The sequence below is a fragment of the Peromyscus leucopus genome, chromosome 4 (genome assembly GCF_004664715.2).
Source record: "Peromyscus leucopus breed LL Stock chromosome 4, UCI_PerLeu_2.1, whole genome shotgun sequence".
Classification (NCBI taxonomy): domain Eukaryota; kingdom Metazoa; phylum Chordata; class Mammalia; order Rodentia; family Cricetidae; genus Peromyscus; species Peromyscus leucopus.
Window position 1 is genome coordinate 102,813,403 of NC_051066.1, and position 17,574 is coordinate 102,830,976.

At 43.3% G+C, this 17,574-nt stretch overlaps 1 protein-coding gene across 1 annotated transcript in view; it reads left to right on the forward strand.

The window, feature by feature from the left end:
* Usp8 (ubiquitin specific peptidase 8) overlaps positions 1-16,151 on the forward strand; it is a 53,489-nt gene extending 37,338 nt beyond the window's left edge. Inside the window, exons 12-20 of the mRNA XM_028892682.2 lie at positions 3,963-4,043; positions 4,480-4,742; positions 7,520-7,720; position 7,936; positions 8,720-8,929; positions 11,467-11,703; positions 12,558-12,700; positions 14,982-15,114; positions 15,275-16,151. Coding sequence (XP_028748515.1) covers positions 3,963-4,043; positions 4,480-4,742; positions 7,520-7,720; position 7,936; positions 8,720-8,929; positions 11,467-11,703; positions 12,558-12,700; positions 14,982-15,114; positions 15,275-15,460 — 1,455 coding nt within the window. The 3' untranslated portion in view covers positions 15,461-16,151. The remainder of the gene's footprint in view (positions 1-3,962; positions 4,044-4,479; positions 4,743-7,519; positions 7,721-7,935; positions 7,937-8,719; positions 8,930-11,466; positions 11,704-12,557; positions 12,701-14,981; positions 15,115-15,274) is intronic.
* The last annotated feature ends 1,423 nt before the right edge of the window (positions 16,152-17,574 follow it).

The window sequence follows — 17,574 nt, forward strand, 5'->3', positions numbered from 1 at the left end:
AATTGGCAAGTTACAGAGAGTACTCCAATAGCTGTCCTATCCTGAGGAGTCTAAATCTTGTACCTGATATGCTCCTAGCTAAGATACGAGAGAATTGTTAACTGTAACTGTCTAGTCTTCAACCCCATCCCATGAAAGACCTGAGAAGGAAAGTAATATTACCTGAGTAAGCAGGAAGTACAAGCTAGCAAGTTCTGAAACATGCAAGGAATGACAGAAACAGCTGGCTGCCTGGTCCGTTTCCACAATACCCATGAGTCACTCTGAGAGGAAAGCTAACCAGAATACAGCCCCTGTGCGAAAATTTTCTAAACACCTACAATTAAAGAAATGAAGTTCTTACTTAAGATACAATTTAAATGCTTCAAAACACTCAAGGTATGCCGAATATTCCCCAACATTTCTTTTTTTTTTTAATTTAATTTTATTTATTTTATTTTACAATACCATTCAGTTCTACATATCAGCCACGGGTTCCCCTATTCTCCCCTCTCCTACCCCCTCCCCTTACCCCCAGCCACCCCCATTCCCACCTCCTCCAGGGCAAATCCTTCCCCGAGGACTGCGATCAACCTGGTAGACTCAGTCCAGGCAGGTCCAGTCCCTTCCTCCCAGAATACAATTTCCAGAGAGACCTCAAGTTTTTCTTTTTCTCTGTTTTTATTTTCAGTCTGATGGATTTGATAATATCTTAATTGAAGTATAATTTGCATATTACAAATTTACCTGTTCGTAGCATAGTTGGTGACTTAAGAATTTATAGACTAGCTGGTATGATTGGGAACACCTTTAATCCTAGTATGAGGAGGCAGAGGCAGGCAATCTCTGAATTTAAGATCAGCCTAGTCTATATAAAGAGCTCCAGAACAGCAAGGACTACACACAGAGACCCTGTCTCAAAAAAACCACAAGGAAAAAAAATAAGAGTACAAGAAATTATTAACACTATCCAGTCTTAGAACATTTCCACTACACCAAAAAGATGACTGTGTCCATGTCCTGTACTACCCTAAAGCCCCAGATAACCTGAATCTGCTGCCTCCATTGATCTGCCCTTTCTGAGATAGTCTTTAGCAGCTGACCTCATTCATCTAGAGCAGTGGTTCTCAATCTTTCTAATGCTGTCACCCTTTAATACAGTTCCTCATGTTGTGGGGACCCCCCACCATAAAATTTTTTTGTTGCTACTTTATACTGTAATTTTGCTACTGTTATGAATTATAATGTAATATCTGATGTGCAGGATATCTGATATGCAATCCCCAAAGGGATTGTTACTCACAAGTCAAGAACTACTAATCTAACACTTAGACATATATACAGACAAAATGTGTGTGTCTTTTCCCTGCATGCCTTTTGCATGTATATCTATGCCCCCCCACATACATACTGCCCTTAAGGAGAGCGGAAGAGCGCATCTCTTGGGACTGGAGTCATAGACAGTTCTAAGCCACCTTGTGGGTGCTGGGAATCTTCCTCTGGAAGAGCAGCCATGCTCTTAATCATAAGCCATGTCTCCAACCCCTCACCTAGCACAGTTCTCTATATTAATTCATGGTGTAGCGTCTATTGGTAGTTTGTCCCTTCGTGTAGTTGAGTGTTACAGGCTCAGCACATACTGCTCATGAGTTTGGATTACCTAGATGTTTGCATTGTTTCTTTGGAGTTGTTTTGAATAATGCTCCTGTGGACATTTGTGTCACTGTATTTGTTACTTCTGAGTGAATGCTTAGGAGTGGAATTCTTTTCTGCTTGTGTTTTAAGAAACTTGACAACGCCAGGCGATGGCTTGCACCTTTAATACCAGCACTCAGGAGGCAGAGACAGGCCGATCTCTGAGTTGAGGCCAGCCTGGTGTACAAAGCAAGTTCCGGGACAGCCAGTGCTACACAGAGAAACCCTGTCTTGAAAAACAAACAAAACAAACAAAACGAGAAACTTAAAAACAAAAAACAACAAAAAGGCTTGCCAAAATGTTTTCCAATGCATCTGCTCATTTTCCACCTGTCAATACATATTTGCATCCTAGCAAAACATTACAAAGATGCTAAGTTGTAGCTTACTGTGGTTTTAATGTACATTTTCCTAATGACAGTGATATCTCATTACTTTCTTCCATATCCGTGGTGTAGGACTTAATGTTTATCTTTGCTTTGGGTTTTCTGAGACAGTCTCATAGAGCCTAGGCCAACCTTGAACTGGTGACCTTATTGCCTCTACATTCCAAGAGGTGAGATTATAAGCATGCACTATCACACCCAGGTTATCTATCTTTGACAAAATGTATATTCAAATCATAGCCAACTTTTAAATTAGATTGCCAGTTTTTACTGAGCTATATGAATTTATAGCATTCTGAAATAAGATTTGTAAATATTTTCTCTACTTTGAGGATTGTCTTTCATTTACTAAGGAAATCTTACAAACAAATGGTTCTAAAGATAGCAGCCTCTGTAGTCAATATAGAGGTTGATGCTCCAGAGCACTGACCTGTATTACTTACATAGAATACTTGGTTATTTCTGTAAAATGGAAATAGAAGGAGCTATGTTAGGAGGCAAGATGGTTTAGACTAGCCCATGAGATAGGTTTCCTTACTTGTCTCCATTGCTCTTTCTCCTCACTAACCACCATGGAGAGAGCCACCTCCCCACACTCATGCACTCACCACCAGGCTTGTGTGCACACTCACTGCAAAGTAACAGTGCTGGTAGTTTTAGGAATTGCTGTGTGACAGAGAAGAGTCACACAGTTCTCAGTGCACTAGTTTTCCCAAGAGGCCGTAGCTTTTCCATGTTCTCCAGCCTCTCGGTGTATGGAGTGATTACTCTTCTCCCGCCTGGCTAGCAGCTGGACTCACAGCCTTCACGCCAGCAAGGAGCATCAGGAGTCTGTCTGAGTTGTTGTGTTCTCTTTACAAACTATAGATACGTACAGTGACAACTCAGGCTTTCTAGCCAGTAACCAACCCTATAGTTAACACTACCTTACGAGTTATCAGAAACATCTTCAAATGCCTTGTCACACCAACAGCAAAGTGCAGAGTGAGGAGAACACCAGAGTGCCTTTTCATTTTAAAAATGTTTGGAGCTATGTACAACATTGATACAGTTTCAGGGCGCTCCAGACACCCACGGCCACTTCGTGTAAACCACTGACACTTTGAGAAACTACAATCAAATTTTGTAATTAAACCTAACAAGGGCAATAAACACAGCTCATATAAGAGATGTGTCAATCACGGCGCTCTCCTACTCTAAGGTATTCACAAAGAGACAAGAGTTTTTATTCATCTTTCTCCTCTTCCTCTTCCACCTTTTTCTGGGCAACTTTCGCAGGACCCTTGGCGCCATCGAATTTCCCTTTAGACTTGCAGTCAGCAACATCCTTCTCATACTTCTTCAGTTTTGCGGCCTTGGTAATGTAAGGCTGCTTTTCACTGTCACTTAGGTTATTCCACATCTCACCGAGCTTTTTTGCCACATCCCCAGTGGAGATGCCAGGATTTGTAGATTTGATCTTGGGGTGGAATTCAGAGCAGAATAAGAAAAATCCAAGGCTGGAGAGACAATAAATAAATAAATCTTAAAAAAATATATATTTATAAAAAAAAGAAAGAAAAATCCAGACGGTGGTCTTTTGGGGGCATTGGGGTCCTTCTTCTTGCCTCCTTTAGCTGGTCCATAATCTTTGTTTCCCGATCATAGCATACTTTATCCGCCTTTGCCATTTCATCAAACTTTGATTTTTCTTTGCCGGACATTGTCTTCTACCTCTCAGAGCACTTCTTGGCAAACTCTGCAAAATTGACTGGGACCTCTGGGTTTTTCTTCTTATGTTCTCCCCTGCATGTCTGCATGAAGAAGGCATAAGCAGACATCTTGCCCTTTGGTTTCTTTGGTCACTTTTAGCCATCCTGACTGGATTGTTCGCTAGTCTCAGATTATTGTTTTTCAAACTAGGCTCAGCGAGAACCTTTGACAAGAGCTCGAAGTGAAGAAATGGGGAGAATTGTACCAGGACTGCCTTCAGGCTGGGCTAAGGTAAAGTCAGAGTTCTCAATTGAAGTACGAGACACTTTGTTTTCAAAGGTACTCTTCTCTAGTTGTCAGTTCTGCTTTGTTATAGAGAACATGAACTCTTCCCCCTGATTAGTGCAGAAATCTCCTAATACCCAACCTCAGGTGCTGGTTGTCACATATGAGCACCCTGGCAGTAGAATTTTGAAATTTAATATTCCGTAAAAGCAAGCCTAAATTTTTTTGAAAGTTTGCAAAGTGATTACTACTTTCATTCAAATTATTTTAAGGACCAAATAATTGATACAGAGATTGTGCTTAGCAAATTCAAGGCCCCAGCTTCAACCCTGAGCGCACACACGTGTTCTAACCCACAAGTAAATGTTGCAGTGGGGGTGGCGCCGTAATGACTTCAGTGCTTCTCTGATGGTTTACCTTTTGTTTGTTTTTCTTTTCCAAGTTTCTTGATCCAATCACTGGGACCTTCCGTTACTATCATTCACCCACCAACACGGTTCATATGTACCCACCTGAGATGGCTCCTTCGTCTGTACCTCCTTCCACCCCTCCCACTCACAAAGTCAAGCCCCAGATCCCGGCCGAGCGCGACAGGGAGCCATCTAAACTGAAGCGCTCCTACTCCTCCCCAGACATCACTCAGGCCCTGCAGGAGGAGGAAAAGAGGAGGCCAGCAGTGACCCCGACAGTCAACCGGGAAAACAAGTAAGCTCTCCCCATTCTAGAGCTAAGACGGTGTCAGGGTTGAAACCTGTCTAAGTGTCACCACATAAGAGTTACAGTCTCAGAGGATTCTGTTGTTATGGTGGAAGGAAAAATAAGAAACAAATGAGATGTCCTTGTCTTTCCCCTCAAGTGCTAACTTAGTATGTCAGAGGGTTAATGAATTTTGTATTGATGCAGACATGAAAGAGTTACATGTATTGTTACAGCATTTAGGCAGCGTCATGCCCCAGGCATCCACTCATCTTTCATAGATCATAATTAATTTTTAATTTTATTAATGAAAGAAAAGTATGTGTGTGTTTCTATGTGTGAGAGAGAGAGATTTCAGTTCTCTCATCCATCATGTGGGTCCTGAGGATTGAAGTCAGGTCATCAGGCTTGGTAAGCAAGAGCCTTTATCCACTGAGCTCTCTCACCACCCAAGAAGGTAATTTATAGGATTGCTGAGTTGGCAGTACTCAATTTCCAGCCTTTGTTTCTCTCAACAGTCACAGAGGAATACAGTCTCTTGTCTATAAAAATGCAGGTACCATAATGTCTCCTTTCCTGTTCTCATCCCTGCTCACAGGGTTATCAGCAGGTTTCAGTTTCTCAAAGTAGCACATTTTTTGTGTTTCTCTCCATGACTGATAGGGACTGGTCACTTGGGGGTGGGGGGTGGAAATGCAGCTGGCTTTCATGTCCACAGTTTCTGGGTGTGCCTGCTTAATGTGCCCGAATCCTGGGGTTTGATCCCCAGCACTGCATATAAGCCAGCCATGGTGAGGGATACCTATAAGAACAGCACTCTGGAAATGGAGACAGGAGGGGTAGAAGTTCAAGGTCATCCTCAGCCATATAACAAGTTTGAGGCTAGCCTGGACTGCATGAGACATGCCTTAAAAAACAAAGGCAAGAACATATTGAGTGGTTTCTGCATCTAGGGACTTAACCAATACGGGATCAAGAATAATTGGAGGTGAGGGCTGTAGAAGTATGAATACCAGCTATTTATGTTGTATCAGGTATTACGAATAGTTAAAAGTGGTTTAAAGGAAACAGGAAGGTGTGCACAGGTCAATGCAGACACCACAACACTTGTCTCAGGCATGGAATATCCTCGCATACCGTTACTGTAGAGGTCTTGAATACTTGTTTGGTGTATGTATAAATAAGTGACAGGTTTTTTTTTTTTTTTCATGTATTATATACTATTTGTTAATTATTAAGAATTTTCTATTTTTCTGACACATCCCAAGGAAGCAATTGGTCACGTTCCTGAGACCTCACCCTGCTAGGAAGAGACCTATTTGAAAGAGCTTTTAGAGTTAGTACAATTCAGATGTTAGAAATCTTCACATCATAATGTTATTAAAGTTCATTAATTTGGCAGTGTTTTGAAGCTATCTTATATACAGTTCATATATATATATATAAATAATAAAAAGACACATGAACAGAGAAAGAGCATGTAGAGAAAATTGGGATAGTTTGGTATGTTTTCCCTATTCCCCTCATGGGTAGGGAATACTAAGTGGGACTCAGCAAGACAAGGAACCATCCACTAGTCAGGTCCCCTTCACTGCAGCGCTCTGGACACATGCACAGGAGTCAGGGGCACCTCCAGCCCAGTAGTACCCAGCAGAGCCCAGCAGATGCCTCTTTCTGTCCAGAATGGCCTTCACTTTTAATGAAGTGTGACCATCCATGTGTAACTTAGTGACTGCAGTCGTAGTTAGGTAATAGTACCCCGATGAGCTCTGTCTCATTTGAGGCCTGTTTTATGATTAGTATATACTTTCATCTTATTTATGTATAATTTATTTTATTTGCAAGAGTGTAAATATCTGCCTCTTTATTTTTTAAATAGTTATTATTTTATGTGTGGGAGTGTTTTGTGTCATGTATGTCTATGTACCATGGAATCCAACCCAGATCTGCTGGAAGAGCAGCAGGCCAGCCATCTTCCCGCTTTAATTCTTAAACATATAATATCTACTACAGTCTAAATGTGGTGCAAATACAGTAGTGAGGAAATAGTGACAAGAAAAATGCCTGCCACACTCAATTCAGACCCTACCCTCTTCTCCCGACACTACCCTCCTCTCCCGACACTACCCTCCTCTCCCCACACTACCCTCCTCCTCTCCCCACCCCAAACTCCCGTCTCCTCACTGCTTCCTTCTGTCTCCAGTCATCCTTTTCTATCTCATGCGTCTGTTGCTCTCCCCAACCTCATTTCCTTAAAGTTTCTTTTTTCTTATCTAGTGGGTTTCTTTCTACTCACTTTTACGGCCACTTAAATATACTATTTAATGTTTAGCAGCTGCGATCTACATATAAGAGAACACACTAACACTATATATATGTCCTCTGTAATTAATGTATAGTTTATAAGTACACGTGATTTTATTTTATTCTCTAATGTTCTGGTTGAGTTGGGAGTGTTTCATAACGCTAACCTCTCTGGGCTACTTGGAGAGGTTTGAAAGATTTTTCTCCCATTGGGCAGTAGCTCAGTCCGTGGAAGCTAGAGAACCTCTCTCAGGCCACCTCTAGAACCAGGAATTGACAGAGGTTGTAGGCATGTTTCATTTCACGGGAGGATCCTGGAACACAGAGGTGACCTAATTGCTAAAGGTCTCAGAGAACACAGAGGTTAGCGTGTGGATTGTGAACAAGCTTATCATGGCACCGCTGCTCCAGCAGTCTGCCATCTGCAGCGTGGACTCAAGTGGAGATGCTCTGCATAAAGCATCTTGTTCTTTCTTCCTTAGGCCCAAAGCTGAGATCTCGAGGCTTTCTGCTTCTCAGATTCGGAACCTCAATCCTGTGTTTGGAGGATCTGGACCAGCTCTTACTGGACTTCGTAATTTGGGAAATACTTGTTACATGAACTCAATATTGCAGTGCCTGTGTAACGCTCCACACTTGGCTGATTATTTCAACCGAAACTGCTACCAAGATGATATCAACAGGTAAAGGAACATTTCGCTTCTGCAGTACACTGGTGCAAAGGTATTCTAACCATACCTGGTTTTTTGTACAAACCAGGGCATCCATGTGGAGGTCAGAGGACAACTTCAGGAATTGGCTCCCTCTAGTGTAGGCTCCAGGATCAAGTCAGGTTGCCAGCTCACGTGGTGGGAACCTTTACCTGCTGAGCTTATTTTCTCATAGTTTAGAGATTGAGAGTCCAAGGTGAGCATGTCAGTATCTCTCCTCTGTGCTGTCCCAGTGTAGCGGGAGGTGGAAGGGCACAGGGTGAGCCCCTTCATTATGCCCTTTTTCAGCAAACCCAATCCCAGTTACCAGGTCATACCCTTGCCTGTCTCCTCTCAGGGCCATTTTTTTTTTTTTTAATTGTGTATTTATGCATGTGTCTTAGAGTGCACATGTGAGTGTAGGTATCCAAGGAGTCCAGAAGAGAACTCCAGATCCCCTGGAACTAGAGTTATGGATAATTTTGAGCCACCATCTGAGTGCTAGGAATCAAACCTGGGTCTTAGGCGAGAACAGCAATTCCTCTTGCTAACACTGAGCCATCTCTATGGCCCCATAAGGGTCTGTTCCTAGTCTGTGTGCAATACCTAAATTTTAGAGGGACATACTCAGACTTGCCACTCAGCTTCAGAAGAGTCAAGTTAGTAAAAGAAAATTATCTTTATCTGCAAGAATACCGGATAGTTATCTCAGCTCTGGTCATAAAGGACGAACAAGATGGCAGACACCGTCAGGGTTACACCTTCCATCTTTGACTGCAGCCTGTTGATGAGTGTGAGGAGCAGGGCTTGCAGCCAGGATAAGGAAACAAGTTGGATGACCACAGCAAAGTCAGGTTCAGACATGTTTGACCCAGGCCTGCAGGTGAGTGATTCCTTTGTGTGTTATGCGTGTAGTTTTGTGCTGATACCAAGAACCCACTATAACTTTAAAATCTTTTTCCTTTATTATTTTTGGTAATTTTATTTGCACAGGTCAAATTGTTGGGGCATAAAGGTGAAGTGGCAGAAGAATTTGGTATAATCATGAAAGCGCTGTGGACAGGACAGTATAGATACATCAGTCCAAAAGACTTTAAAGTCACCATTGGGAAGATAAACGACCAGTTTGCAGGATCCAGCCAGCAAGATTCACAGGAACTGCTTCTGTTCCTCATGGATGGCCTCCACGAGGATCTAAATAAGGTAAGAATGGCCTCTCCTAAGCTCCCCTTGCTTCCTCTTCGTAGGAGTTTAAAGCCCATTCACCATCGGTCCTTCTTCAGAGACTATGACTGTACTAAGTGTGCGTCTGCTGAGCTCCCCAGAACAAACCAGAATGTTTGCACTTATAGAATGAAACATGTTAGGACTGGATCCCTGGTCTCAACATAAAATTTATTTTTATTTTCCATATACCCATTTCCTGAGGTGATTTTTTTTTTTTTTTTTTTTTTTAAACATCTATTTTTTTTAAGATAGGGTTTCTCTGTGTAGTTTTGGTGCCTGTCCTGGATCTTGCTCTGTAGACCAGGCTGGCCTCGAACTCACAGAGACCCACCTGCCTCTGCCTCTGCCTCCCGAGTGTTGGGAATTAAAGGCAAGTGCTACCATCTCCTTGCCTTTACAATATTTTTGAATAATTATTTTTTTTAATGATTTTTTTTCTCATGGAGTATAATTTAACACTTATGATAACATGCCATGTTTTGGATTCTTAAATTAGGAATGTGCAACCCGGATTTGAAAAGTAGTATATAGTTATTTCCTCAAGTACTAATAGGAAATGTTGAACAATTTACAAATGGTAAAGTAGCTGTTGGAGGTGTTATTGTGATCCTCATGCTTATGAAAGCAAAGTCCTGGTTATATTAGACAAGTGTAGCCTGCACATCTTTGTTCTTTATATATTATTGCATATTTATGTATTGTGTTTGTGATACTCTGATGTTCTGAGACTTTCTTCCTAAATAATTGCTCCATGAAACCAGGTGGTGCCTGGAATAGCTTTTATTAAAGAAATGTCACACCATCTGCTCACAGCGTCTCTTAGCACCAAGCTGTGACCTGCTTCTTCAGAAAGCCTTGACGGTCATGGTTCTCAACTGAACATAAACATGAAAGTTCACTGTTGTGGTGGCTCACATCTAAGTCCAGTACTCAGGAGACTGAGGCAGGAAGATTGTTGCCTCAGGGACAGCCTGGGCTACATAGGGAGACTGTCGCAAGTGGTCAGGTCTATGTAAATTCTTGAGCCTGTCATCATGAACCTGCATCTGTTGAATTGTAACCCTAAGCCTGGTTAATGAGGTGTCGTCTCTTCAAACCGTGCTTTTGTGGGGCTGGCAAGATGGCTCACCTGGTGTAGAAAGCAGCACTGGTAAAGCCAAGTCTGGTGACCTCAGTTTGATCCTCGAGACAAAAGTAAAGGAGGCAAGAGACCAGCTTCACAGAATGCCCTCTGACCCTCATGTACCTTGACACATGTGCCTGCACACATACCCCCCCACACACACACACCCTCAATAGTAACAGTGAAATCGCTTTAAAATGGCGTTGACTTAAACCGTCACCAGTATAGAGTATGGATAATAATGGGATTCGTTATGACGTGTTCATACATGTTCAGAAAGTCTTTCAAGCATTTCTACCCCCTTCCTGCTCTAATTCCCTTCCTCCTCTCATACTGTTTTTTTTTTTCTTTTTTTTTTTTTAATTTATTTATTTTTACTTTATGTGCATTGGTGTTCTGCCCGAATGCAGATCTTGTAGTTACAGACGGTTGTTATCTGCCATGTGGGTGCTGGGAATTGAACTCATGACCTCTAGAAGAGCAGTCAGTGTTCTTAACCGCTGAGCCATCTCTCCAGTCCCCATACGTTTTCTTGTAACTCAGTGAGTTTCATTACTGAGAATCACAGAGGCAGAAACAAAGTTTGTTTCCTGGAAGTTTGTTTGTGTACCTTGTCAGTGATATATCACTGAAGAAAACATCTCTCCTTCCTCCACCAATCAACCATTGACTATAAATCCTCAGGGGAGTCGAGGGGACACATGAACACCTTCCCTTTCTTGGTACTGGCCAGTCCTGCTCAGCTCTGATATGGGCAGTCACGGCTGCTGTGACTTAAAGAGTGTAAACGGTTGGGTCATGCACACCTCTCTGCCGTCCCTTCCTTCCACTGTTCCTCCATGAACCTTAGTGTGGGTGATGTGTGTGATCTGATTACGGCTGGGCATTTAGTAGTCGTTTATTCTCAATACATCACCAGTCCCCGCTGACCCTGCAAGAGTAGCTTGCTTCTGCGCTTGCAGCAGAGTTGAGAAGCTTTAACTCGGGGCGTAGTCTACAGTTCCGGCCTCTTACACACTTCAAAAAAATTACATCCAGAGGTGTGATAAAGGCCAGGCATGGTGGAGCACACCTTTAATCCTAACACTTGGGAGGCAGAGGCAGGCAGATCTGTGAGTTCAAAGCCAGCCAGGTCTACATAAGAGTTCTAGGACAGCCAGAGCTACATTGTGAGACCCTGTCTCAAAACAAAACAAAAAGAAGTTCAAGTCACATCCTTTCAGTAGAGTGGGTTTTGGTTGGTAGAATTACTTTTTTGGTAGTAGTTACTCAGGTCAGAACTCCTCGGTTAGTGTCGCTAACTGTGTAAATGTTTTGAGTGTTCTTCCTTGACTCTCGGACTTAGCAGTCAACGACAGCTGCTACAGCACTGAGTTGTTCTCCTTCCCAGGCTGACAACCGGAAGCGGCATAAGGAAGAGAACAACGACCACCTGGATGACCTGAGAGCGGCCGAGCATGCTTGGCAGAAGCACAAGCAGCTCAATGAGTCCATTATCGTCGCACTTTTCCAGGGCCAGTTCAAGTCCACGGTGCAGTGCCTCACTTGTCACAAGAAGTCGCGCACATTTGAGGCCTTCATGTATTTGTCTCTGCCGCTAGCGTCCACAAGTAAATGCACATTACAGGTAAGTTTAAGTTGGAGGGAAATGTGTTGATAAAAATGTTGTGTGTGTGCATAGAAGTGTGCCTCATCCTGACAGGAGAATAGGTGAGCTACATCCTAGCCCTTGGGAATTTTGTTTATGATTATCTCTGTTTTATGTGTTTGAGTGATTTGCCAATACATGTCTGGGCACCAACTGCATGCATTGCCTACAGAGGTCAGAAGAGGACATTAGATTCCCTGGAGTTGGCGGGTATGACCTGCCATGTGGGTGCTGGGAATCGAACCCAGGTCCTCAGTAAGATCAAGTTGCCTTAACTGCTGAGCCATTTCTCCAGCCTATAGCCCTTGACTTTTTGAAATGGGTCTTGCTATGTCGCTTAGACTGGCCTTGAACTCAAGCTGTTCTGTCTCTGACTCTACAGTGCTGGGAATGTAGGCAGTGTCTCCAGGTGCAGCCAGAAGTTGGTTGGCAGTAGTGAACGTAGAGAGGCTCTTCATCACTCAGCTAAACCCCATCCAGAAAGCTAACTTAGGAAGTTGTATTTGACATTAACTCTTTCCATGTACTTTACTTGGTGATCGGACATACTGGTTTCTACACGATAGCAGTGGAACTAATAGAATAGCTTGTGTCGATACTTCCAGCCTTCACTTCCTCCAATAAGTCCACCATGATCCACCAGGCCCAGGGTAGAGGTCCTTGTGTGTGCTGTGCTGACTCTACACTGGTTGCATCCCTCCTTATCCCTCACAGACACTTAACTCTATTATTGAGGTGTCCCTATGTCTGCTGCACTCTTACTGAAGAGAGCATCCCGGCACTCCATGAGGAAGTGAGTCACTGAGTATTCACTGTGTGTCTTTTCCCACTAGGACTGCCTTAGATTATTTTCCAAAGAAGAAAAGCTCACGGATAACAATAGATTTTACTGCAGCCATTGCCGAGCTCGGCGGGACTCTCTAAAGAAGATAGAGATCTGGAAATTGCCACCTGTGCTGCTGGTACACCTAAAGCGGTAAGGCCTCTGCCTGTGCACTAGCACTTGATGGAGGAACTGTCATGTCTATGTAATTTGCAGTTCTGTATTATCTTTTAAGGAAACCTAATGGAGGTTCTGTAGCGACAGTTATTGGCAGACATGTCAGCAGAGTAACAGTACTTACTACGGGATTTCGTTTCTTAAAAAAACTAATGGAACTAAATAATTGCATTTCAGATAACGAAATTTTAAGTCAAGTGAAATGTTACACAGTGTAATTCCAAAACAGATTAGCAGATGAAAATTAACATTTAGGTGCTGGAGGGATGGTTCAGTAGTTCAGTCATTGGGTGCTCTTGCAGAGGACCTGGATTCAATTCCCAACACCCACATGGCAGCTCACAACTGCCTGAAACTCTGGTTCCGGGGATCAAATGCCCTCTTCTGGCCTCTATGAGCACCAAGCACACGTGTGGTGTATAGATACACATGCAGCAAAGCATCCATACACATAAAATGATAAAATATTTTTAATAACATTCAAATTATAAACTCTAACAAAATTAATTTAATCGTGTGTAATGTGGTGGCAGATACTTGTAATTTCAGCATTTGAGAAATGGAAACACAATGACCATGGGTTCAAGGCCAGCCTGGGCTTCACGAGACCTTGTGTCCAAAAAATAAAATTAAAATGTAAAATCATGCTTTAAAAAAAAGTGTATGAGTGCAGGGCATGGGTCCCTTAGCTCATGTATGGAGGTAAGAGGATAACTATCAAAAGTCAGCTTACTCCGGCTGCATTCTGGGATCTAGAGACCAAACTCTGCTCATCAGGGCTGCACATGACTGCTTTAGTTTGCTGAGCCATCTCACCAGCCCAAAATACGTTTTTAAGTGGGGGGAAGCCATGATTTGTTTTCCCTGAGACATAGTTTCTCTGTATGTCCTGGAACTTGCACTGTAGACCAGGCTGGCCTCCCGAAGGCACTAAGTGCAAGCACTCTCGTCTCCAGTCTAAACATGTGGAAGGACAGGGTCCACACCCCCACACCCCGGAGAGCATTGCAGGAGAGCTGAGCACCATGCCCTCCTTCCGCTCCAGTCCACAGAGGAAGGTAGGCTTTCTCTTCGGAGACAGGCTCTTGCCCACATCCCTCAGGCCAGCCATGACTGTCTTCTTCCCTTAATGTGCACACCACTGCACCCAGCCTGAATTGGCTTTATAAAAAAACCCCAAAGTCTCATCTTTGTGTGAAGTATATTTTGTTTTGAAGCATGCATTTATATTGGGTTACAGGAAATTTATAGCCAGTTGTTTGTCAGTTTCAGCACTGAACTGTTTGGTTTTCTGTAGTTTATACTTAGTTTGGACAAGGGTGTCAGCTGTCACTTGGAGCATTATGGCAATAGAAATGTGAGCATAGATTGTTTCTGTTAAAAGTTGTAGTACTAGAGCCAGGCAGTGGTGACACATTTTTAATCCCAGCACTCGGGAGGCAGGCGGATCTCTGAGTTCGAGGCCAGCCTGGTCTACAGAGCGAGATCCAGCACAGGCACCAAAACTACACAGAGAAACCCTGTTTCGAAAAACAAAACAAAAAACAGTTGTAGTATTAAAGGTTCTAAAGCAACTGTGTAGAATAGAGTTGTTGAGAAGCAGTTCATTGTTTTTTGTATATAGGAGGCTGTGGATTTGACCCTTGACATTGTGAATAACAACTATGAGGTCATTACACAGAATGTTGAAAGGAGCCAAACACAGGTCTCCCTGCAGTTCATTTTAGTTCTGGTTTCCCCAAGTACAGGAATAATTCCAGAGTTGCTCTCCCTCAGCTCCTCTTCTGTACCTTTGTGGTTAGTGCTGCAGCTGGTCCAGGAATAGGAGACCCGAATGCGGAGCTGCCTCTGCCATTCTTGCTTTCCATCTTGGGTACATCATTTACTATCTGCAGCCCCCATCTCCTTTGAAAAATAGAAATGAACCGCCTCTGCATCAGCTTTCCATTACTGAAACAGAGGCCTTATTCAAGTGATTTTTTTTTTTCTGTGCATTGTGAGTGCAGGCAGATACCTGTCATCCACACATGGAGGTCAGAGGACAACTTTGTGGAGTCACTTCTCTCCTTCCCCCGTTCCATGGGTTCTGGGCATCGAGCCCAGGCTGTCATGAGGTTTGCATGGCAAACCCTTCCCCACTGAGCAGCTTACTGGCCCCAAGACTTCCCAGCTGATGGGAGAGTTAGGAGCTTGTCTTGAAATCCACACCTACTAGTGACAACCCACTCTTGTCTTTCCTGTGGCGTCTGTTCTGCAGATTCTCCTATGATGGCAGGTGGAAGCAGAAGCTGCAAACATCCGTGGACTTCCCACTAGAAAATCTTGACTTGTCACAGTATGTTATTGGTCCAAAGAACAGTTTGAAGAAATATAACTTGTTTTCTGTTTCAGTAAGTATCTTGTTGAACTGAAGACATTTTTAAAACAAACTAACAAAACAGGAGGCTCCAGTACTTTCTTACCTCATAGGAGAGTGACAACAGCCAAGACTTGGAACGGACTGACTCGTGCTAAGTAATGATTCAGTTTCTGTTTTGTCTTGCTATACAGAACCACTACGGCGGGCTGGATGGAGGCCACTACACTGCCTACTGTAAAAACGCAGCCAGGCAGCGCTGGTTTAAATTTGATGATCATGAAGTTTCCGACATCTCTGTGTCTTCTGTGAAGTCCTCAGCGGCCTATATCCTCTTTTATACTTCACTGGGACCACGCATAACTGATGTAGCCACATAAAGAGGTGTAGGTTAGGAGCGCGTTGATGTTTTCAAACCACAGAGGCACATCTCTAATGCTTACAGAGATAACGGATCACTGCAACTGGCTATGTAGAGGAATTCCAGAATACTGGGGGCTGTGTTACTAGCACCATATAATCAGGTCAGTGCTGTTTATCAAACAACAAAAACAAACTGACATTTAACAAGTATCATAGTAAGCATCCCTTACAGGTATCATTTCAAAACAACTTTTTTAGTCTGCCCCAAAGTTAAAAATAATTCATTAGCCAGACATTTATTATTCTGTTGGTATCAAACCATTGTAACCCTCATTTTCCTATTCACTGCTATAGCCTTTTCTCATTTCTAGTCCCAGCTTGATCCACTCTGAATATTCTAGAATGACCTAACGCAGATAGGAATGTATATGTACATATTTATTGCACTCTTGCACATCAGATCGCTGTATATAGTTGAACATGTCCTCCTGTGAAAAGCCAAGAAAGGAGTGTTTGTTGGTTTCTTTTGGCCTTTTCTAGGTAGCTGCAGGGCTTCCCTGGGGAAATGACAAGGCAAAACTATTTTTCTGTTGGCTTCGGGCTGTATTTGTGCACTAAATCTTTATTCTAAAAAAGAAAAAAAATGGAAACTTTAATTTTTTAAAAAGAATTCATTTACATCTACATTAAAATCTTAATGAAAAAGAATCATTTGAAATCTTGTAAGTGTTCTGTCTCCCCTCCTCTCCCCTCCCGCCTAGTTTTGAGGCAGGGTCTTGCTGTGTAGAACTCACCAACCAGCCTAAGTGCTTTTACACAGACTTCAGTCACCACCCTGATGTCTGCTTTAGTTCTTCTGTAGAGGGAGGACTCAGTTCCCCTCTCCCCACAAGTGGCACTCAGGTTTAAGAGCTGGAAGTCAGTTCAAATACTCCCCAGACTCCTGTCCCAATTCTCAAGAGTTGAGCTAGAGTGTGGAGTCGGTGTGCTTGTAAAGTGAGCTACTGCAGTGAGAAGCAGGCCGTCCTTCGGAGCAGCGGATGAGGAGGAGTCCTGACCTTCCTCAGGACATCGGTGGACACTACACCACGTTTGGGTGTTTGTTTTGTTGAGGATTTCATACAGGACTGTGTTTACATCATTTCCACCTCACCTTAATTCCTCTTGTGTTCCCCAACTCGTTCAAATTCATTACTTCTTATGTTTCTCTCTCACACACATACCTTGCTCAGTCCAGAAATGTTGCTCATATGTTTTTAGAGCTAACGGCTTGAGATTGTATAAAATGTCAGGGTTCTCATCCTGGAGAAGATTGACTTTTTTTTTTTTTTTTATGTTTTTTCAAGACAGGGTTTCTCCATGTAGTCTTGGCACTTGTCCTGGATCTCACTCTGTAGACCAAGCTGGCCTCGAACTCAGAGATCAGCCTGGCTCTGCCTCCCGAGTGCTGGGATTAAAAGCATGCGCCACCACCGCCTGGCAATTTTTCCATTAAGTAGCTTTAATTGCCTGTAGCTCTTCATCTAGGGACGGGACCTTGTAAGATTATCCCCGTCTATGCTGGCACGTCAGCTGGTAGTGTCTCTGTGCAAGTCTCCTTGTGAGATTTTATGGGTCGTATACAAAGGTGCTGCCTCATAGCAGATGTCCTGCCCCCCCCCCCCAGATGTTCCCTGAGTCGCAGATGTAGAGGTTGTATGGTAGGTGTGTCTTCTGGGGCCAAGCACCACTTGGTCAGTTGTTCTCATTGTGATTAGTAGTGACCTCTGTGATGGTCTCCATCTGCCGCAAAATGCTTCTTTGATGGGGGTGGAGAGCTGCACTTCCTGCAGATAGTAGGACTCAGGATGAAGTTGGGAGCTGCACTTCCTGCGGATAGTAGGACTCAGGATGAAGTTGGGAGCTGCACTTCCTGCGGATAGTAGGACTCAGGATGAAGTTGGGAGCTGCACTTCCTGCGGATAGTAGGACTCAGGATGAAGTTGGCAGTTACGCTGGCAGGAGGAGGTTCTTCCTTAGGGCCCATCACTTCACCAGTTATGGATAGTTGACTCAGTTTACCAGGCAAGGATCCCTCCTCTTGAACGGTTTAGATCCGGTTAGTCCAATTAGACAGCTGTTGGCTGTCCAC